At 49.8% G+C, this 21,441-nt stretch overlaps 2 protein-coding genes across 5 annotated transcripts; one reads left to right on the top strand and one right to left on the bottom strand.

Moving 5' to 3' along the window:
- The first annotated feature begins 13 nt into the window (after nt 1–13).
- Nucleotides 14–3,321, top strand: HTRA2 (HtrA serine peptidase 2). Its single transcript, XM_027554806.1, has 8 exons — nt 14–746; nt 868–1,072; nt 1,162–1,356; nt 1,596–1,628; nt 1,852–1,957; nt 2,093–2,162; nt 2,766–2,861; nt 2,963–3,321. The coding sequence occupies exons 1-8, from the start codon at nt 241–243 to the stop codon at nt 3,126–3,128; spliced, it is 1,377 nt and encodes a 458-aa protein (XP_027410607.1). The 5' UTR covers nt 14–240; the 3' UTR covers nt 3,129–3,321.
- On the bottom strand, nt 3,268–21,312 carry LOXL3 (lysyl oxidase like 3). 4 transcript variants are annotated; one of them, XM_027554799.1, is made up of 16 exons: nt 21,116–21,312; nt 19,209–19,533; nt 17,388–17,551; nt 16,545–16,759; nt 9,625–9,681; nt 8,939–8,998; nt 6,515–6,731; nt 6,101–6,281; nt 5,814–5,968; nt 5,400–5,567; nt 5,103–5,265; nt 4,657–4,900; nt 4,446–4,561; nt 4,230–4,366; nt 4,011–4,122; nt 3,275–3,828 (listed from the first exon to the last, which is right to left on the bottom strand). In XM_027554799.1, exons 2-16 carry the CDS (start codon nt 19,519–19,521, stop codon nt 3,755–3,757), a joined length of 2,376 nt encoding a protein of 791 aa, XP_027410600.1. In that variant the 5' UTR covers nt 19,522–19,533; nt 21,116–21,312; the 3' UTR covers nt 3,275–3,754. The 4 variants fall into 4 exon arrangements, with proteins under 4 accessions (XP_027410601.1, XP_027410602.1, XP_027410600.1 ...); XM_027554798.1 differs by having other exon boundaries at nt 19,209–19,557; nt 21,116–21,223; XM_027554800.1 differs by lacking the exons at nt 8,939–8,998; nt 9,625–9,681 and having other exon boundaries at nt 3,268–3,828; nt 19,209–19,557; nt 21,116–21,223.
- Between the last annotated feature and the right edge of the window lie 129 nt (nt 21,313–21,441).

Below are 21,441 nucleotides of genomic sequence, written 5' to 3'. Positions count from 1 at the left end.
CTAGCGGTCCCATCATGCCTCGCGGACCCGTAGGCCACCTCATAACTCGCGTCCCGCGGGGACCACAATTCCCGGCATTCGAGGGGCGGGGGCGGAGTTGGCCTCCTGGAATCCTGGGTCCCAGCGTGCACTTCTGGAGACTTCAGGTACCGGCGTTCTCAGCGTCCAGCCGTCCTCCCGGTCGCGTCTAGGGCGCCGCCTCTGCGCTGGGCGGGCGAGGAAGCCGCCGAGGCGGAGCTGATGGCTGCACTGAGGGCGGGGCGGGGTGCTGGCTGGAGCCTCCGGGGATGGCGGGCTTTGTGGGGGGGTCGCTGGGGAAAGGGACCCCTGTTGACCCCTGACCTCCGGGCCCTGCTGACGTCAGGAACTCCTGACCCTCGGACCCGAGTGACTTATGGGACCCCCAGTTTCAGGGCCCGGTTGTCTGTGGGGGTCCCTGAACCACGGACATGCCTGAGGTCCCGGACTTCGGATCTCCGAGCACGGCTGATCGCTGGGACCCCAGATCCCCGGACCCCGGAAGACTCAGGGACTCCTGGAACCCGTCTGCGCGTGTGGCTAGCGGTGGCGCTGGGCGCTGGAGGGGCAGTACTGTTGTTGTTTTGGGGCGGGGGGCGGGGTCCCCCGGCTGTGCTCGCCTCGGTCCTTGGCTCGCCGCCCACCTCTCCCCGGAGCCAGTACAACTTCATCGCGGACGTGGTGGAGAAGACGGCCCCTGCCGTGGTTTATATCGAGATCTTGGGCAGGTAACGGTGGGGGTAAACACTAAGGCACCGCAGCCGCGGGCTAGAGGGCGGGCAAGAAGGATGGGTCCGAGCCTCCTCACATCCGTACTCCCCCTCGCCCCGCCCCCCCCCCTTTTTCCAGGCACCCTTTTTCGGGCCGTGAAGTCCCTATCTCGAATGGCTCAGGATTCGTGGTGGCTGCCGATGGACTCATCGTTACCAATGCCCATGTGGTGGCTGATCGGCGCCGAGTCCGTGTAAGGCTGCCTAGCGGCGACACGTATGAGGCCGTGGTCACAGCTGTGGATCCTGTGGCAGACATCGCCACGCTGAGGATTCAGACCAAGGTGGGGGTCGGGGCAGGCCATATCTGCTTGGGGCTGTGAATTTGTTCACATCTCCAGATGACAGGTCTCTTGTACCCATTCTCCCTTAGGAGCCTCTCCCTACGCTGCCCCTGGGACGCTCAGCTGATGTTCGGCAAGGGGAGTTTGTTGTTGCTATGGGAAGTCCCTTTGCACTGCAGAACACAATCACCTCCGGCATTGTCAGCTCTGCTCAGCGTCCAGCCAAAGATCTGGGCCTTCCCCAAACCAATGTGGAGTATATCCAGACTGATGCAGCTATTGATGTGCGTCCTGATATGAGAGAAATGAGAGACTAGGTTGGGGGGGGTAGGGGGTGTGTGGTACAGGCACCAATGGTGATAGATGGTGGATGAGCCTATATACTGGGATTGGGTCGCAAAAAATGTGGCCATTCCTTCACGGGCTGGGAAAGGAGAGGATTTGGAGAAAGTGTCTACATCCTGATTGTGCCCCGAGGCATAGAGTCCCTGGATCTCTCCCATATTTTCTCCTTGTCCTGCAGTTTGGAAACTCTGGAGGTCCCCTGGTCAACCTGGTGAGTGTGACATCCTTTCCAAGAATCCCTATCCCAGGTCAGTATGGGAAGGGGTGGGTTTTCCCTAATTCACGGATGTTTGGTCAAGTTTCTGAGCAGTTTCTTGTTGGCTGTCTCCCAGAATCCAACTAGATCTCCCTAAAACTCCCTGCCACTCTTGCTCAGGTACCCCCATCTCCTATTATTTGTTTGGGTTAGAGAATAGTGGGCTGTGTCCCAACAGGATGGGGAGGTGATTGGGGTGAATACCATGAAGGTCACATCTGGAATCTCCTTTGCCATCCCTTCTGATCGCCTTCGAGAGTTTCTGCATCGTGGAGAAAAGAAGAGTAAGCCTGGCTTGCGGGGAAAGGGGTTTCTTTAAGTGGCAGGGGTGGGGAGGGTTTGCTGGAGAGGGGTCTATTGGGAGGGGGAGGGGAAGTAAGGATATACCTGGGTGGGGCTCATTTGTCCTTCTAACACAGACTCCTGGTTTGGAATCAGTGGGTCCCAGCGCCGCTACATTGGGGTGATGATGCTGACCTTGACTCCCAGGTATGAGCTTTAGGGGTAGTGACACGTAGGGCCATCAGTGTAACCCGTGGTGGGTACCTGGCAGTTCTGTTGAGCTTCATTCTTAGTTCTGTTTTTATCTAAGATGAGTTGCCCCATTCTTGGAGCTATCAGAAGAGCTGTTCTCTCTCATTATCTTGATTTTTCTCACCTCACTCTATTTTGCATACCTCCCATCCTGTTATTGCTTAGATTTACAACACCCAATCTAGACGTGGCTTCCCTATGAGTATTTTCTGTTCCTGCCAACTTGATTTCCTAATCCCGTGTTTTTATGTTGTTCTTGTTTTATATAGTTAAATATCAGATTGATTCTTCTAGGTTAAGCTAAAGTTATAGCACTTCCTAAAGTTATAGCTTCTTTTAGGATTCTAGAATGACATTAGTGCTATTGATTTAACCCTGTGTGTCACTTGGAATTCCACGTCCTAACTGCTAGAAGGCAGAAAGTGAATTGTTTTTGTATCAAGAGGATCTAGTGCATGCCCTGTTCACCCACTTGTCAGCATGCTGATGAAGGATTTGAGGCAAACCCCAAATGGGGAGAGTGCCCTGTGATTAACAGAGTGATCTGTGTCCTTTCAGCATCCTTGCTGAACTACAGCTTCGAGAACCAAGCTTTCCTGATGTTCAGCATGGTGTGCTCATCCATAAAGTCATCCTGGACTCCCCTGCTCACCGGTGAGGGAGAGGCTGCATTAGGAGGTGGAGATGGGTGGGGTGTATGTGCCCTTGAACTGGGCCATCTAGTCCCTCCTTTATCTCTCTATCTTTTGCCATAGGGCTGGTCTACGACCTGGTGATGTGATCTTGGCCATTGGGGAGCAGCTGGTACAAAATGCTGAAGATATTTATGAAGCTGTTCGAACCCAATCCCAACTGGCAGTGCGGATCCGGCGAGGACAGGAAACTCTGACCTTATATGTGACCCCTGAAGTCACGGAATGAATGAACCAGCAAGAGGAGGAGGCTCCTGTTCGGACTGCAACCTTGGTTTCATGGCTTGGGCTCTGAGGGCACCTGGACAGAGGATTGACTGAACCAGTTGGGGGCAGGTCCCTCCAACTACCAGCACCAATTCCTGGGCTCTGAAGAATCACAAAAACACTTTTTATATAAAATAAAATTATACCTAACAACATGTCATACTGAAAAATGAGGGGAAGGGTGGAACACTGCTCTTTCCCCCCACAAAAAGGCTAGAGGTAAAGCTTTGTCTTCCAGAACTGAGGGGAGATGCTGGAGTTAAACCGTTCTGACCTCCCTGTTCAAGAAAACGAGCCGCTGTTGTCTGGTGTCCTGGGTAGTCAGTCAGGTGCGCCTCTCTCTGGCTGCTTGGCTTTGTGCTGGGCCTGGGAGCAGAATGCCCCGTGCCTGGCCACAGATCGGGACAGCTAGCCTAAGAAAGAGGGCAGTGATTTCTGCTTGATGGTTCCATATCTGCAGTGCACAACGGACGAGTGCTGTGGGCCTGCCGACATCAAAGATTCCTTGGTAAGCTCCTGAGGTAATGGCAGCCTCAGACCCCTGCCGTTAGGGGCCAGTGGTGGTCTGCAGAGGAAGGTGGTGGCACCTTAGATGATCTGGTTACTGGTCTGGCCAGGGTAGCGTTCAAACCTCCTGTTGGCCTCTTCACTGAAGGCATCCCCTGCAAGGTGAACAGGTGGTTTGGGTAGGAAAACAGACCCATTATGGGGAAGGGTGGGTGGAAGTGGAGAGACTGGGAGATCCAGAAGTGGGTGGGGAGACTCAGAAACAACCTAGGGAGATGCGAATGAAGGCCTTTCCCTCCCACCCCCAGGCCTTCTGGCTTCTCTTCCCACCAAATACCAATGTGACAGTTGTGCACCCAGATGCGATGTCCATCATATTTGCAGTTACATTTCATGGCGTTGTTGGTGAAGTCACTCTCTGCTACTTCAAAATTGGGGTTGATGACTACCTGTGAGTAGGAGAAAGCCAACAAATGAGCTGCATTCCTCAAATCCAAAGGTGTCTTTAATAAACACTCTTCCCACTCAACAACTGGAAATCTCAGAGCCCCGGCACCTGCAGAATGTAGTTTCCTGGTTTCACATCTGTGATGTCAATCCATTGACAGTCGATGTCATGCCGGTAGAGATCCCAGCAACCCACAGTGATGCCCTGCTCTCCAAAGTTGGCACACTCATACCTCTTGGAGACATCTGAGGAGATGAGCATATGTCATGCGAGGCAAGGCTGTGGAGATGAGGACAGTGCCATCTATTCTGGGCCTCAACTCACCCTCCTGACATTCGGTGTCTTCTAGACAGAAACTAGCTTTGTGGCCCTCAGCCACCTTGGTGCCGTTGGGGGTCAGGATATCGTAGTGAGTGAAGATGTCCATACTGTGATAATGCCTGTGGGGACAAGGGGACCCCTGTTTCTTTCCGTGCCCCCAGCAGGCTCACCTCTTCCCCAGTGGTCTTGCCCTTCTACTACTTGACCCTCTCACCCATGACATTCATGCCACACCCAGGAGTGGCGCCCAGCCTTGGGCCTGAAGTCAGCACGTCCCAGGTTGTGGATCTGGGAGGAGAATCTGAGCAGACGCCGGTGGCCGTAAGGCCAGTTGGCTGAGCGGGCCGAGCTGGCCAGGCAGTTCTCTTCAGCAGCACAATACAGCATGTGCAGAGGCCGGTCCTCGATGTAAGCGGTCTCCTGCACCAGTGCTGAGTGCAACAGCAGATCTGACGCGGCTGCACCGAGGAAGGGAGGAGAGTTAGACGTCACTGGTGAGGGGCAGGGACAGGTGGGAGTGCTTCCATCCCCCTCCCCCAGAAAACGGGTGAGACTGGCTTTCCACAGGGAAGGTGTACCCCTCCAGATTGCAGCTCTTCCTGCAAAGAGGTGACCCAGAGCCTCGCCTCCCTGGCTTGCATCACCCTACACTTGACTCACTTTCAGAACAAATGACTCCAGCAGTAAAACGGCTTCCTGTCCTCTTGCAGGTGACATGGGTGCCATGATGAGCACACTGGTCCAGGGACAGCTCAGCCCCTGTGCAGCGCACTCCACTCATCACCACGTCTGTCACATTTCCTGAATCCCAGTACCAGGTCTCCTGGGGACATACAGAGGTGTTTTTGTGAGGCCACCATCCAGCCTCCCCAGCCAAGAGACTCATTTTGGCAGACCTGTGTCCCAGACACAACCTTTGGAGGCAATAGCCTTGGTTCCCTTCTCCTTCCCACTCACCTGTAGGCCGTGGTTGGCATAGCCCAGTCCAAGCTGCCTGCAGGCAACCATGGCCTCCAGTGTTCCCCAGTCATCTCCACAGATGAGGCCCCAGCGAAAGGACCCAGGTCCCCCTATTTGCACTTCGACTCGCCCTTCATGTCGGCTGCGGCCCCCGCTGAGTCGGATCTGTAGTGACGCAATGGAAGTGCTGTGGAAGCTTTTGGGGTGGAGTAGTGGGAGTCCACAGTGGGCCCGTGGCTGAATGGTGATTCAGAAGCACTTACAGGGCTAGCAAGCGGTGGCGTCAAGGGGGAGCTGCAGGATGATCGGGGCCTGGGGCAGTGGGCAGTAGGGCCATCAGACTGCATCACGACCAGGCAGGGCTGGATAGGACATGAGACTCCTGAACCAAGGTGGGAAAGAGTGACTGACCTTGGTCTCTACCCCAGTGTAGGGCAGGTTGCATCGGACGCCAGCATCTTGGCTATGCGAGCAGTCTTCAGCTGTGATGTTCTTGTGGGGGCACTTCCAGAGAGAGAGTTCCTGTCCAGAGCATCTAACTTCACTTAAATGGATGGCACCCATGCCTAAGGTCAGAAGTCAGAGGTCGGGAGGTTCTAACTTTACTGTCTGCCCAGGGGTCTCCTTCCTAAGGAATGTACCCCTCCAGGAGTATGTACCTCCTACCTCCCTCTCCCTCCAACCTGTGCCCGCCTCACCCTGCCCCATGCGGGCACCGCTCAGAGCCTCTCGAGCACTCCCGAAGCCTAGCTCCCGACACACCACGCTGGCTGCTTGCAGGTCCCACTTGCGATCACAGACCGTGCCCCACGTGCCAGCCTTCAGGACTTCTACCCGGCCCTCTCCTGGGTGGGCGCCGCCCTTTAGACGCACTCGGGCCTGTACAGGAGAGAGACGTGCGCAGCAGTGAATGGGAACATCAGCACAGAGACAGTAGACCTGGGAGATCAATGAGATTCTGGTGGGAGGGAGCAGGTGGTCTCAGGTCTGTGGCCCAACCCCTGGAAGGTTCCTCTCTGTCCTCAAAGGTCAGAACTATGCTTAATCAAGGGATGGCCAGGCTATGGGGTTCTTCACCTGGGCGGTGGGGAAGGTCATAGTGTTTCACACACCTCCCCCTGAGGCTTCGACTGTTGCTTCTTCTGGCCACTGGATGCTGCGTAGAGAGGGCTTGGCACACAGCTCACCACCGCAGGGGCCCCCCCCGGGCACCTGGTGGTGTCATTGGCTCGATAGAATTCCAAAGAGCAGAGGGAGAGGTGGGCCTCCGTGCCCACGCACGCCACCCCATGCAGACCAAAGGAGTGTTGCTGCCGCTGGGCCAGCAGCCTGGGGGGACAGGAGTGGGAGCAGTAGGGTGAAACAGTGCTCCTGCCTCTTTGCCTGCAGCCCTCCTCCCACTCCATGCCTCCACCATCCCCCAACCTTTCATGACCGCTTTAGTTCTTCTTCTTCTCTTCTCTGCAAAAACACAGAGACAAAGAGACAACGGTAATGGGGAGTTTCCAGGCTGAAAGAGCCCAAACAGGGGGCTCCTTGGGTATGTTCTGCAACAGAAGAACCCTGTGGGAAGGAAAGCTAGTTTTGACTTGCCTGACAGAGACCTTGTTCTGTGTGGTTTCAGGGAGCTGGCCCCCGTGGAGGCTGAAGCTGCTGTGCAAAGAGATTAGGAAGCCAGGACTGACCATCTGGAAGAGATAGGCAGGAGGGAGTAGCTAACAGGAAGCCTGAATGGCCAGAGTAAGCAGATCTTTCTATTACGCTGCGACTGAAAGAACTAAATGAGTCAGGATGCAAAGAAGTGAGTAAGTCTTGGGTCTACATGGCTTCTTAGAGGCCAGAGGGGCTTCCAGGCCAGAGGATGATGGGCAGTTACAGGAAGAACAGACTAGAAGGTGGAACACAGGAAAGACTGGAGCTGGTATATATAGGAATGAAGATGTACAAATGCAAGACAAAGAGAGACCACATGACCAGAGAAGGAGAGTGAATGTGAACAACTGAAGGGTAAGGATAACCCCAGACCTAAAGCTGAACTGTATGAGTCTTTAATGAGGTAGTCCATGCTTCCGTAGTTTAAATGTAACAGAAAGAATGTTCCATAGCCACCTGAGCAGGAAAATGGGACTAAATTAGAGACGTTAAAACTTTGAAACACAGCAGAGAGATGCTAGAGAGAATGAGGGGGCTTGCTTATCAACACCAACGGAAGGGAATGAAATTTCAAGGCAGTGAGCCATGAAATAAGAGAAGTGCTTTCTTCCCAGAACAGCCTGTTTGAACCCAGAGAGGGAAGGAACCAATGAGGCCTTGTGTTGGTGGGGTGGGCCTGTGAGGTGGTCTGGTGGCGAATTACTACAGTAATGTGCTCTATTACTTGATGTCAGAGGAGAATATGATGATTTGAAGCCACTGGCTAGGAAGACACAGAGAGAGGGATAAGTTATAGACAAATCAGACAAAGGAAGCCTGGAGACTTTACAGAATACCTTTGGAAGCTCAAGATAAGTGGACTCTGAAGCTCAAAGAGACTTAGTATTCTTTCAAAGTCCTGTGTGGCTGAAAATAAAAGTGAAAGAGGTCGTCGCTTTAATGTGGGGGTCAGGGAAGGCCAGAGTATGGCCATGTTGTGCAAGACAACCCTAAGCTGGAAGGGCACTATGGGAACACCCTCCAATGCCAAAGCCTGTTGAAGGCACCAGAGGGAGGAGCTGGGGAGTGGGGGGGGGTGGTGCCTGGGACCCCTGAGTGATCCTGGAATGCTGTGAAAAGAGGAGGAGACAATAGAAAGGGCCTACTTCTCCACCCCTCACACACTGCTGAAGGAGCTCTCCAGGGGACTTTTCTTGCGCGAACTGCCTTCAGAAGCCAAGTGAGACGCAGTCATTGGGATTGGAAGCTTTTTGTTCCCTGGGGTTCTGAAGGAGCCCAGAAGGAAAATGATGGAACTGGGAGCCTAACTGTGTTAACTGGGCCAGAGGACCAGGACCGTCATCTGACTCCTGCCCTGGGAAAGGTTCCACAGGGGATCCTGAGTCTCACTTCCAACCCAGTAGCACTTATTCCATTTAACAATTAATAAAGGTAGGATGGGAACACTGATCCCTTCGGGAAACTTAACTCCTTGGGCGAGAGGCAAGCATGGCATCTGAAGGACAAGAGTGCCAGAGTATCTCCTAAAATCTGCTGGGGGAAGATGAATAAGCATGTGGAACAAGAGGAGTCAATGGGTGAACTTCTATGGAGATTTTTCAAAAATCCTGTGACGAGCATAATTCCTCAGACAAAAAACATATGGGCCAAAAAAAAAAAAAACAAACCCACAACCCAACAACAACAACAAAAAAACCAAACAAAAGGGCCGATCTTACTTTACATTGTGGTGAATCATCTGTAAAGTGGCTTGTAACAGTTGCTGCTGCTCCTCCACCTCCTTGTGGAGGCGTCTCTTGGACCCCTTCCTAACCACAGCCCGATGCCCCTGACTCATCACTTGGCACTCCCTCTCCTCTCCACCCAGCCTAAACTTTATTTACCTCTTAATAGGCCCCCTGCCCATTCGGGTTTGGGGTTTGGCTTTAAGCTTGGTGACTGGTCTGAAAAAAGGAGAAAGAAGTTAGTGGCAGTAGTGGTCAGGTGCATTACCCGGGAAAGGCAAAGGATTCTTTCTTCTTTCTGTCTCTAGGAAGGACCCTTCATGCAGAGCATGGGAAGGGGCAAAGCAGGCAGTCAGATTTTCCACATACACTGCTGAATACCACTTAACTGTATTTTTGGAATACATGCTGCTCTCTGGATTCAGCAACAGTGATGAGAAATCTGGTGATGTCAGTCCAGGGGGAGGGGAGAGGAGATGAGAGGAATAGTGGAGGGAGGAGAGAGTGTGGGGATGTAGGTGAATGAAGGGAGGTTAGGAGTTGTGGGGGGAGGAAGCATGCAGGTGGCTGAGGCTGGAGTCCAAGCTATTTGGGGGCAGTATAAAGATACGGAGGTGTCTCCTTAGTCATTCCTATATTATTTCCTCCTTGTGCTTCCTAAATCAAAACTTACCCACCCGCATGCCTGCCTCCCCACTCCTCCCTCCTGGAATGGCCATTTTCCAGCCATATCCCTAATTCATCAGCTTGGGTTCTGGGATGGACATGGATAGGCTGCCTTCCATCCATCCACCTCCTGGGGCCACAGGGATGAGCAGGAGGTCCCGGGGCTCTTGCCCCATTACCTTCCAAGGGGCTTGGAGCGTCGGGCCGAGGCTTTGGCCGCTCGCTTCCTCAACTTTCTGTGAGGATAAGACAACAGCAGAGTCAGGAACAGTCTAGAACCAAGTGGGAAAGGTTGGTGGAACAGGAACCAGGGGCAAGATTTCTGTTTTAGCAGTTAGAGGTCTCCTGGTGGCAGGATCTTATAGCATTAGATGCCCCCAAGGCTCTACCCTTCACAGCTGTTTGGCCTCAGAAGCACATGAACTAGACAGGTGAGTTGCGGTGAAGGACGTGGACTCGGGGCTGATAGAGACCCTGTACCAGGACCCACAGAAGTCAGGCTAAGGCAGACGGGGAACAGGATTCTTGGACTGATATTAGGGCTGCTCTAAACCTGGGGGAGGGCTGGGGGGACAGGTTAAAATGACGGGTGTTAGGATTGCCAGACTGACTAGGCAAGGAGAGAGAACTGGCCTGGTCACACCTAGGGAGGCTGACTATTTTTTTTCTGGATGCGCTCTGGCTTCTGGCATATCCAGGTCCGAGGCCAGTGAACGAGGACCAAGGAACAAGGCTGGACAGCAAGGGACATTGACTGGGTCTGACTGGGGGAGCATGAGGCCAGGATGCTTAGGATGACAGTATCCTTCCTGTCTAAACTAATCCCACATGCTTTAGTCATTCACAAACAGCTCATCTCCCAGACTTACTTCTAGGGAATTAAGGTCTAAAACCTTATTTCTTCTTAATTGACCTAAATATTTGACCTATTTTATTCTTCAGGAGGTTACCTTAAGTCTGATGAATGAAAACTAGGTCTGTTTCTCCTCTCATTCTCCCTTTGATTTCAAAGACTTTCATTTTGCCCACTCTTTGTCCTGTCCAACTATATATAGATGAATGCAGGTCTTGTCTGTCTTTACAAAATGTATGGAATTCCCCATTATCCTCTTAGTTATCCTGTCTGTTCTGTTCTGCTGCTTCTCTTGAGTTATGTTTGGATGTGGTATATTACGTGCAGATGTGCGAGGATTTTAATATATAGATTTAAACAGGGCTGAATCTGCTTGGTATTTCCTACCTTGGCTTCTTCCTGAGGATGATCTTTGCCAAAACATCCAATACATTCAACATTCCTAGCAAAGAGTCTACAATAACTCTTGGGTCCCTTTCCTGAGACACTGCTAAGAGTTTAGAACCTTTCATCAGATAAGTATAGTGAAAAATGTCTTCTCCAAATGTTTTTTTCTCAAACATGTCTGAAATGAAATGTATCTGGCACTTTCTTTCACCAGTAACCAAGAGAAATCATGTAACAATACTCAGAAAAATGTAGTATTATCTAGAAATTTAGAAGTACTTCTCTAGTTATTTAAGAACTTTATAAGGTCTTTATAATTATATGGTATATATAATTATTAATATATATCAGGCAAATACAGGTTACATTGAGGCCCTGGCACTTAAGGACAGTGCTGATATCTGTCTCTCTTTTCTAAAGCCACCACCCCTAAATGTTTCTGAATTCCTTCCCCTAGGATCCTTTCTCTTTCAATTGAGAAGTTGCACATAACCTTCCCTCAACTGAATCCTTTTAAACATATTCAAATCTCTCTCTCTCTCTCTCTCTCTCACACACACACACACACACTCCAGCCCACATTTCTTCTTAGTAGAAAAACTTTTCAGTAGTGTCAACACTCATCATCTTTCCCACTCACTCCTTAATCCAGTCCTTTCTGTCTTTCCCCACCCATCACTCTGTGATAATAATCTAGATTTTTTTTTTTTTTTTTTGGTCTCACATACCACTGACTCTTGGTAGCATCTGACACTGCTGTTCTCTCTCCCTCCTTAGCTGTCACAACACCATTAGCTTTATTTGAGTCCTAATTCTGGATGCTCTTTCTTGGTCTTCTTTGCAGGCTCCTCCTCTATATAGTTATTTACATTTTTGGAGCTTTAAGGCCTTCTTCTCACTTCACATCCTCTCTTTATATGTTCTCATTTACATCTAACCTTGTATATCCCATTGCCTTCTCGATGTTCCTACTTAGATATCTCAAAATTACCTAAAATTTAATGTGGGTCCAATTGTTTTAGCAAAATATATGCCAGAAACTTAGGAATCAACCTTGACATCTCTCTCTTCTTTGGCTCCCAAAGTCAATCTGTAACCAAGTCCTGCCAGTGTTCCTTCCTGAATGACTCTCTAATCCATTTGCTCTTGCTCTTCTCTAAACCATTCTCAAAGTGCAGTCAAAGTGGGAGCCCCAAACCTGATCACGTTCTCTCACAGCCCTCCTCATTAAAAAACTTCCATCACTTTCCGTTACTTTTATCATAAAGATTCAAATCATTACCATAGCCTACAAGGTCTTCTATGATCTGGTGCCAAATCAACTCTCTCATCACCTCTGTATTCTCAGCACCTTGCGCAGTGCTTGGCAAACAGTGGGAGCTCAGTAAATATCTGTCAGTGAATATATCTGAATATGAACAAGAATATCTGAAATGAACTAGAAGAGTGTCTTCTTAAATAGCACTTAAGCTCTTAGAACCTCAATTTCTTTGCCTGCCAAAAGGCATTAAATGGCTCAGTTATCTGTACATTCTTTTCCTCTTCTAAAATTCTACAACTTTCACATGTTCTAGGGTAGAAGTACCAAATCAAAGTTGAAATATGATACATCACATTATGATTTTCTTATTCTCTGAATCTTACTAACTTCCTCTAAAAGCTACCAGATGCATCTTCTTTCTCCAAGGAAGGCAGAGTTGTTTATAACTATCCTGCCTAGCCTTTATAATTGCATTACCTATGAGGAGTCTCCCTCTGTCTGACTTGACCTGTGAAGGAATATCTACAACAAATTCTCATCACAGAATCTCCCAGGACCACTGTAATCTCTTTCCCTACTAAGAATGAACTCTGTACTTAATATATATCTCCTTTTCCAGCCTTCATATTCCAGACTCAGTAAGAGATTCCAATATGTAGACATATATTCCTGATTTCTGAAGTTTTCTTGAGTCTGTGCATACTTAGGGACAATTCCTGAGCCTCAAAATTCCCAGGGATAGCCCATGTCTAAAGCTAGCTCATATTAACTTAAAGCCCAGAGATGCCAGGCACCATCCTTCTCTTGAGCAGTTTCAGAATCATTTTAGTTATCTCTTCTTTTATTTTCTGTGTTCTATCAGTCATCCTACCTCTATTCATTCCTCTCTCTTTCTTGTCATCCTCCTAGTCAGCTTCATTTTTATATTTCCTAATTACTCTTACTGCGTCTAGAACCTCCTCTTCCAATTCACTACTATCAGACGAACTTTAAAAACACTGGCCTTATTTTTGTCACTGTCCCATACAAGTACTTTTATTTTTTAATTTTTCATAGGATAAAGGTAAAACTCTCCACTCTGGCATTAAAAGTGTTCCATTTCCTAGCCTTACTTTATCCATTCAGATTTTTCTTCCACTATTTCTCAGTATACATCTTCTCTCTCGCTTCCCTGGTGGCTCAGCAGTGCAGAAGACATGGGTTCAGTCTCTGGGTTGGGAAGATCCCCTGGAGAAGGAAATGGCTACCCACTCCAGTATTCTTGGCTGGGAAATCCCATGGACAGAGGAGCCCTACAGGCTACAGTCCACGGGGTCACAAAAGAGTTGGACATGACTTAGTGACTAAACAAAAATCTTCTACTCTAGTCAACTGTCTTTCAAAATTTCCTATTCATTTTCATCTCTGTTGGGGTCAACAATGACATCCAAGTTACTAAATCCTATTCATTTCTCAGTCCTCATGTTTTTGGATGCATCAGCAGTAGTGACTCAGTTGATCCCTCTTGCTCTTCCTTGAAACACTTTACTTGGCTTCCAGGTCTCCACACTCACCTGGTTTTCTTTCTACCTCACCTCTCTGTTTGCATTTTGCCTTATCTTCCTGACCTCATAATGTTTAAACTCCCTAGAGTTCAGTCCCTGCACCTCCTTTTCTCTATTTACACTCCCTCCCTTGGTGATGTTGTCCAGTTTCAGGGCTTTAATTCAACTGAACTCTAGAGTCATATATCCAATAGCTTCGCCATTTCAGTATCTAAAGCAACTCAAATTTAATTGGTCTAAAAACAAGTTCCTAATATACAATCTCCACTCTCCCATCCCCACACAAAATATGCCCCACTCACTGTTTTCTTTATCAAATGAGGTCAACTCCATATCTAGCTCAGGCCAAAAACCTTGGAATGATCCCTAATTCCTCTCATTCTTTCATACCACGATGGATCCATCAGCAAATCCTGTTGGCTTTATCTTCAACACAGAATTTGATCACTTTTTCACCACTTTCACTGGTCACATCACCTCTCACTTTCTTTAGTTGGCTTTCAGGAGACAATAACTGCCTAACTAGTCTCCCTGCCTCCTTGACTCTACACATTCCTTACAGTCTATTCTTAACAAAACAGCCCAATACACAAAAAGTGGAAGACAGATGTCACGCCTCTGCTCAAAACCTCATCTCACACAGTAAAAATTAAAGTCTCTCAAATGGCCTTACATGATCTGGCTCCTCATTCTTTCCTTATCTCCTCCTAAATTACATCTCCTGTCATCTTCTGCCTTGTTCCCTTAGCTCCAGCCCCAGTGGCCTCCTGGAGTATGACAAGAATTCCCCCTAACCCCTCATTCTGGTATCTTCTCATTTATGATGCCTCTTCCTGGAGATGCTCATCAAGATTTTTGCATAGATTGTGCCCTATAAATATTTTCTCAAATGATGCCTCCTCTGACTTATTTTAAAACTGCAATTCCAGTCCCACTTCCTAACATTTTCCCTGCTTTATTTTTACCTATTACACTCTTTGCCATCCTTACATTTTGTAATTTTACTTTTTTCCTGATTCTTCCCTAGTTCATGAGATCAAGGATTTTGGGGGTTTTGTTGTTGTTGTTGTTTATTGTTGAATTCCTAGTGTCTACAACAGTCCCTGGCACACAATAGGCACTCAATAAATGTTTATTCTCTGTACCTTTGTTCGTGCTACCCTCTTCATCTGAAATGCCTGCTATTTAAGTCGCACTAATCTTTCAGAACCTGGATTTGGTTCTGGGAAGGTAAAGAACAAGCATAGGGAAATATAGGCCCGAGGTAGATAACAGCAGAGGAGCACAGCACATAGATGTTTTCAACTGTATATGAGTTGCTATACCAGAGAAAGTATATTCCTTGGGGCCTAAAGAACTTTCAGATGTCTCTCAGAGCCAAGGCAAAAAAAATTTCAGCAAGTATGGAAAAGACTGGAGCCTGGTTAATGTACTGACTTTCAAAAAGGAGGAAAAGGATTCCCCAATTTACAGATAATTTATGTTCTAGAATAGTCATTAAGTAGAAAGTTTGTGAGCATTGAGGAAAAAATATGGTGATCCTTAGAAATCTAAAAGGATTTCAGTAACAGTCAGCTCAATCAAACCACCATGACTTCCTTTAAGATTCCTAAAATTGCAGAATGGCTGTGAACATAGTGTATGTGGATTTTAGCAAAAGACTAATAAAATCTCCTATAATCTCATTACAGATAAGATGATGAAATGTTGGCTGTATCAATGTAGTGTTCAGTTTGTCCCAACTGTTGAAAAAACATTTCACAACTAATGATTAAAGGTTTGATGTAAATCTGGAGGATTCATAAGAGGAGTTAGACTTTGGTTCTAAAGATTTCAACACATTTAACAGTCACTTTGATGACATCAGGAGGCATAGCTATCATATCTACTGAACAGAGGGGGCAGGGAGGGATGACAAGTGCAAAATAATGTCAAGATTCAAGATAATCTCATGGGATCATTATGGTTTTTAAATGATGTATCAAACATGAGAACATGTATCAAACATTTCATAGGGTAAACTCAACAGATTTAGGTTCAAATAGGCTGCTCTATCAGTATCAAGGAGGAGGGAAGACCTAATTTAGGTGATTACAAGGTCAATAAGAGCAGTGGGATGCTGCCTCAACGGAAAGGCAGTGCAAAATCTAGATGCTTTCATTAAAAAGAGCTGTTATGTTGTACCCTGCCCCGATCAGCCCCACATCGGAAGTAGCGTGCCTAGTAGAAGGTCACCCAGATGTTAAGAGCTCTTCCTGCAAAACTGGTCTAAGGAACAGCTGAAGAAGATAATCATTTAAATTATAAAGATATTTCAAAATTTCTTAAAACGGCCAAATTAGATGCTCCAGGGAAGCGAGACGCAGTAAGCAAAGAGCCGGTCCCCAGTGTGATACATTCCCCGGAAGCCGGCGCCTACACCAGGGCTCCAGTGCAGGTGGAGAGGGCCGGCCTCCAGGGCTGAAGGATATTCTGGAAAACTAGTTTAGCAGTCCTGAGTGCTCTCGCGCTCACAGACGCCTAGTGGGCCGCCGGGACCCAGGGAAGGGCCCCAGCCTCTTCCGGCGCCCTCCGGCCTTCAGGGATTGGCGGCCAGGATGGGACCGCCGCCCCGCGGGCGCCCCGGGCCGGTCGCCGTCAGACTTACGGCGTTAGGCCCCGCCCGGGTACTGCCTCGGCGGGGCGTGGTCGCTACCCCCACCCACCGACTCGGACCCGCGGGCTCCCGGGCCGCTGGGCGTGGCCCCGCGAGGCCCAGCTCTGGCCCCGGGGCGCGGAGACGCCACCTGCCGACCGCCGGCCCCGACGCCACCGCCGCCGCTCGCCCCGCCCCGGCTCTGGCCACTGGGGCCAGAGCTTCGCTGGTCCCCGCAGCAAATCCGCCTCGGGGGCCGCTTCATGGTCCAAGATTTCTCAACTCTCTAGTTTCACCGAGGCCTCCAGATTTCCCCCGGCTCCCCAGGTGAACCAACCCCTTCGGAGGTCCCTCAACACCGCTCCTTAACAAGCACCCCTCAACTCCAGACTGCTGCACCAGCGCCCACGTCGCTTCACCTGTAGAAGGCCACGTTGACCCGCTTTTCGCTCGGGAAGCCCAGCATCCCGCAGATCACATGGCTGTTGTGCGCACTCCAGCCTTTGTCACACACTTGCGACCAGCCATCCGGAAGCCTGACTTCGACCAGTCCCTCAGTCACAGGCAGGGGCCGTCTGCCCCTTCCAACAGCTGGCCGAAGTCGCACCTCCTCCACTTGCAGGTGATGCTCTACCTGGGGAGGGGGCCACAAGCAGAGGAAGGCATCCCAGTGGCACCTTTCACACGTCTGGCCACTCTAAAGAAACCCTGATTGAGTGTACTTGCTGTGAACCCAGTGGCGAGATGGGGCTGAGAGGCAGGCCTGCGCTCTGTGAGGTACTGACTGTGGTGCAGCCACCAGAGTGTGAGGACTTGCTGGGCTCTGAGAAATGACTAAGGGTCCAGAAGAAGCTGGGGAAGGAGCATCTAACTCTGCTTGGAGCCTGAGGGAACACTTACGGAGGAAGTGGCACTGAAGAAGTAAGAGAAAGTAAGAGTGAAATGTTCCCTCAGGAATATCTGAGCTGAGAGAGAGCACAGGTGCCCTGGCGACCAGGGATGAAGTTGGAGAGGTTCATGCCAGGCTTAGTAACTTGAATGCTAATGCTAAAATAAACCTGGACTATGCAGTGTCTCAGAGCTCTATCATTTTGCCCACTCCCCCAGTCTCCCACTGACCCCAATTATCCCATTGGGCACATGGGATCCCCTACATTCTAGTATCTCCACATATAACCACCCCACAGCCCTTTCTGTCTTGCCGTCCTGGGTGGTGTGTGTGTGTGTGTGTATGTGTGTGTGTGTGTTTATGAACTACAGACCTCAATGACATTGGAATCTGAGAAGCCAGGGAGGCGCTCGTCCTTGCAGATGACCCCAGCATCCTCATCGTGGGTACAGTCACTGTTCCCCCAACCCCGGGAGGCACATTCAGTCACACTCCGCTCAGTCCCACTGCAGCTCAGGTTGTCCAGCCAGATGCGGCCTGTGTGGGAGGGGAGATAAGGGAGGCTTGGAGAGGTAGCATGGGGATGTTGGTGAGAGCATGGAAGCCTCACACCTGGTAAGATAATGGGTAGGGAAGGGACAGGGGACCCTGGAAAGGAATAGGAAAGGGAGCATAGGATTGATGGACAGTTGATAGTGTTCTGGGGATACCCAAGAATTTGGTAGGGTGAATAAAAAACCCAAGAGTCAACACTGAAGTTCTGATCTGTCCTTACCCATTCAGTGATAGCCGCCTAGTGTGTGTGAGGCACTCTGCCAAGGTATGTGCATATGTGATCATTCTTAGAACAAAGCTGCCAGAAGATATTATCACCATTTTGTATAAAGAAATTGAAGTTCAGGGAAGTGAAGTAACTTGCCTAGGACCATACAGCCAATTTATGAGGGCTTAGGGATTTGAGCCATTTGTAGGACTTGGAAACGTAAGAGCCTTTCACCTCAGCCTTCCATTCTCCCATGTGACTGCTCTGTGCTGCCATGCTGCCCCGTGTTCTTCTCTTGACCTGAGCCAAACTGAAATGAGTATCACTGACTTTCTCTCAGAACTGGTGGCCCCTCAAAGGGCCATGTGCAGGGAACCCTCATGCATATCCGGACAGGACTTACCCAGCTTCTGCTGGGATACCTACCTCTTGCCCCATCAGGCTATCGGAACTATCACAAACTATTGAGATTCTTTTATTACTTTCCTCCACTCCAGGTCTGATTCAGTCCTTTGATGCCACCCAGAAAAAGTCCCTCAGTCAAATGACTGTCTTCAAGTTTGAATTCAACCATCATGTAATTATTATCCAAAGCTTTTTCATTTCATGTCAAATATCCCTGCTTTCTTCAGCTATTCCTCCTTGAAACGTGGCTTCCAATCTTTTACATCTGGTAGCTCTCCTCTGAAAGTACTTCCATTTCCAGGAACCTAAGTTCCCTATTCAGGGATTAAACCTGTGCCCTCGGGAGTGAAAGCGCAAAGTCCTAACTACTAGACCACCAGGAAATGCCCAGTGCTTCCATTTTCTACTGTCTGTTTGAAAATGTGGCATCTAAAGTGATGCTTTATTCCAGATGTGGTCTAACCAGTGGGAATTGGGGGTTAACTGCAGATTGCACCAGTTCTACCAATTCCACTGTGAGTTTATACAATGCAAGTGCCCCCAGGTCTCAGAATTGCTCCTAAACCCCTACTAACCACATCTTAAAGTTTATACTTGTCTTTGGAAGCCCAGCTTGTCAGTTTCAGCTCTAAATTATAATCTGATCTTGTTGGCTGCAGTATCTGTGATCACTTCTGTCTTTGGGATGTCCAGACATCATTTACCTGCTCTCAGCTTCCCATGAAACCAGCTGTACTTTAATCATACAGGGCTCATCTGCGTCAGACTGTCTTTGCATGTGGCTTTGTAGAATCATACTTTGGCAGAAGAAAGTAACTTACAGATCATCTAGTCATTTTGCACATGGGGGCATCTGAGGCTCAGAGAAGGCATTGATCAGCCTAAGTTCATGCAGCTGTATGTTCTCCTCCACGGGTGTACTTGACTCTGGCTGTTCTTGGTGTTCTGTGTCCCCATGGCTGTTCCCTCCCCTACATTTAGGCTGTACCTTGGCAATACCTAGGCTGTGCCTGAAGCATTGCTCACCTGTTCCAGGGCCATATTTGGCACTGTGGGTCCAGCCTGTGGCCTCTGTGAAGCCCAGCTCCCGGCATAGGACATGAGCAGCCTGCAGCGTGAAGTCATCATCGCAGATGGTGCCCCATTCACCAGCCCGCTGTATCTCCACACGGCCCTCGGATGGCTTCCTGGGGAAACCAGCCAGCCGAAACCGCAGCCCCTGGCTCCCAGCCCTCTTCTCAGGTGCCGTGGATGGGGTTGGAGATCCCAGGCACGAACTGCACAGCAGGCACAGCAGCAACCCCCACAGGCTCCACTGCCAAACGCTGACAGGTCCCATGGCAGGGAAGGCCTGGGTGCCCCAGAGAGAGAGAAGCTGAAATTGAGAAGCCCAGGTCTGAGAGAGAGGTCATGAGAGGAAAAGAGACACTGGTTAAGACCAGAGACAGAGAGCCAGTATGACAGAAAGGGAGGGACCCAGGGGTTAAGAGAGACAGAAATACATACTAGGTAAGAAGAGAAATACAGAGTAACAGAGGCACAGACTGAGACACCCAGATTGGGGAGGGGGGCGGGGGGAAGAGAGAGAGAGAAAGAGAGAGAAAAAGAGAGAGAGAGAGAAGGCTCTCCCTCCCTTCTGTAAAGAATAAACGCTCACTATTAGTTGTTATGTCTCATAATGTCCTTTCCCTAGTTCTGCTATCATCACGTCTATATCCCGATTCACAGGTCAAGGACACCCAGTGATCAAAAGACAGAGATTAGAGACCAAGATCAGAGGCCCATCAAGATAAATAGGTTGAGACCGAGCAAGAGACACAGAGAGGGAGACCCAGACAGACAGGATGTGAGAGGAAGGGAAACTGTGGGAATAAAAGGGGACCAAACAGACAGCGGAGAGAGAGAGTGTGTTGAAAATGGACAGAAGGGGATCAGGAGAGAGTCTGGCACACAGAATTGGGGAGCAACTGAGAAAGGCAGGCAATGAGTAAGGAGGAGTTCAGTTCAGTTCAGTTGCTCAGTCTTTGCGATCCCACAGACTGCAGCACGCCAGGCTTCCTTATCCATCACCAACTCCCAGAGCTTACTGAAACTCAGTATAATTGCCTTGAGAACCCCACGAACCTAATGAAAAGGCAAAGAGGAGGAGAGGGACTGACAAAAGCCAAGGAGCAGAGGCAGGAGGGACCCAGATGATCCTGTTCAGCCAGTCAGAGAGAGGACAGATAGTTACTGATTGTGGAAAGAGGCAGGCAAGAAGGGGCTTAGGGCATCCTCAGATCTCAGGTCCCCTAAATGGCAGCCAAGCTGAGAGTCCTTTCTGGGCAGATTCCAGGTAGAAAAGGCAGAGAACCAGAATGCATTGGAGAACTTGGTACACATCCTACATGCCCTGCAGGGTCAAGGGGCCCAGAAGGGCCAGGCCTCAAGGTGGGGGTGGGGTGGGGTGGGGTGGGGTTGTCCAAGCCTCCTGCCAACACAGCCATCTCTTTCCCGGGGCCACAGGAGGCAAGAGCACTAGTCGGCTTCTCAGCCAAGGCCTTCCCTCTGTAAAGGAGAACAGCTCCTTTACAGCGAGCTCCCCCTACCCGCCCCCCCACAACCCCTGCCCCATGCTTCCCCCAACTCAGACAAACAACACAACAGGGAAGCTTTGTTTGGGGACATTTAGGCTTGGGGACCCAGGAGGGGGCCTCACAGAGGAGCCCCTAGCCTTCGGGCACTTCGGATGCCCTATTTGGAACACCCTGTAGCCCCACTCCCCAATATCTGCTTCCTTTCCCCACTCTTCTTGTGTCTTCTTTGACTATACAACCCTCAGTAGCTTGGCTTTCCTTTGATTCTACCCTACATCACCCCTTTTCCCAGGTCCCTCCATCATCCTCTCCATCTACAACTCTCCTTCCTCCCACCGGGAGCGTGACTCCCCCTACCTTTGGCTGAACGGGGACCCTAGCGGCTGGGAGAAGAGTCTTGGTCCTGTAGATCAATCCTAGGACTTCCAAAAAAAAGTACTTGGGAGACTGCCCCTCTTTCTCCCCCGCCCCCCCTCTTCGTTCCTCCCACGTCCCCTTGAGCCCTCCCACATTCCGCCTTCTCCCAGGATCCCTCCCAGGCCAGTTCCCTCCTCTTCTCCCCTCCTCCTTGAAGCTGGCCGCTGCCGCCGCTCAATCTCCCTCCCGCCCCCCTCCTCGCCCCTCCCAGCTTGTTTAATAAAGCTCTCTTTTCCCGCGGGTTGGGTGCCGGGCAGCTGCGGTCA

Source organism: Bos indicus x Bos taurus, chromosome 11 (assembly GCF_003369695.1).
Source record: "Bos indicus x Bos taurus breed Angus x Brahman F1 hybrid chromosome 11, Bos_hybrid_MaternalHap_v2.0, whole genome shotgun sequence".
In the NCBI taxonomy this organism is placed as follows: Eukaryota; Metazoa; Chordata; class Mammalia; order Artiodactyla; family Bovidae; genus Bos; species Bos indicus x Bos taurus.
Note: the sequence above shows the minus strand (reverse complement) of the source record. Positions and strands in the feature narration are given on the sequence as shown.

Excerpts from the sequence above, each read along its gene's own strand:
- HTRA2 (XM_027554806.1), top strand. The coding sequence starts at position 241 with ATGGCTGCACTGAGGGCGGGGCGGGGTGCTGGCTGGAGCCTCCGGGGA. Across the intron at positions 747-867 it reads TATATCGAGATCTTGGGCAG|GCACCCTTTTTCGGGCCGTG; the intron begins GTAACGGTGGGG and ends CCCTTTTTCCAG. Across the intron at positions 1,958-2,092 it reads GCATCGTGGAGAAAAGAAGA|ACTCCTGGTTTGGAATCAGT; the intron begins GTAAGCCTGGCT and ends CTTCTAACACAG.
- LOXL3 (XM_027554799.1), bottom strand. The coding sequence starts at position 19,521 with ATGGGACCTGTCAGCGTTTGGCAGTGGAGCCTGTGGGGGTTGCTGCTG. Across the intron at positions 5,266-5,399 it reads ATGCCAACCACGGCCTACAG|GAGACCTGGTACTGGGATTC; the intron begins GTGAGTGGGAAG and ends GTATGTCCCCAG. Across the intron at positions 3,829-4,010 it reads GGTGCACAACTGTCACATTG|GGGATGCCTTCAGTGAAGAG; the intron begins GTATTTGGTGGG and ends TTCACCTTGCAG.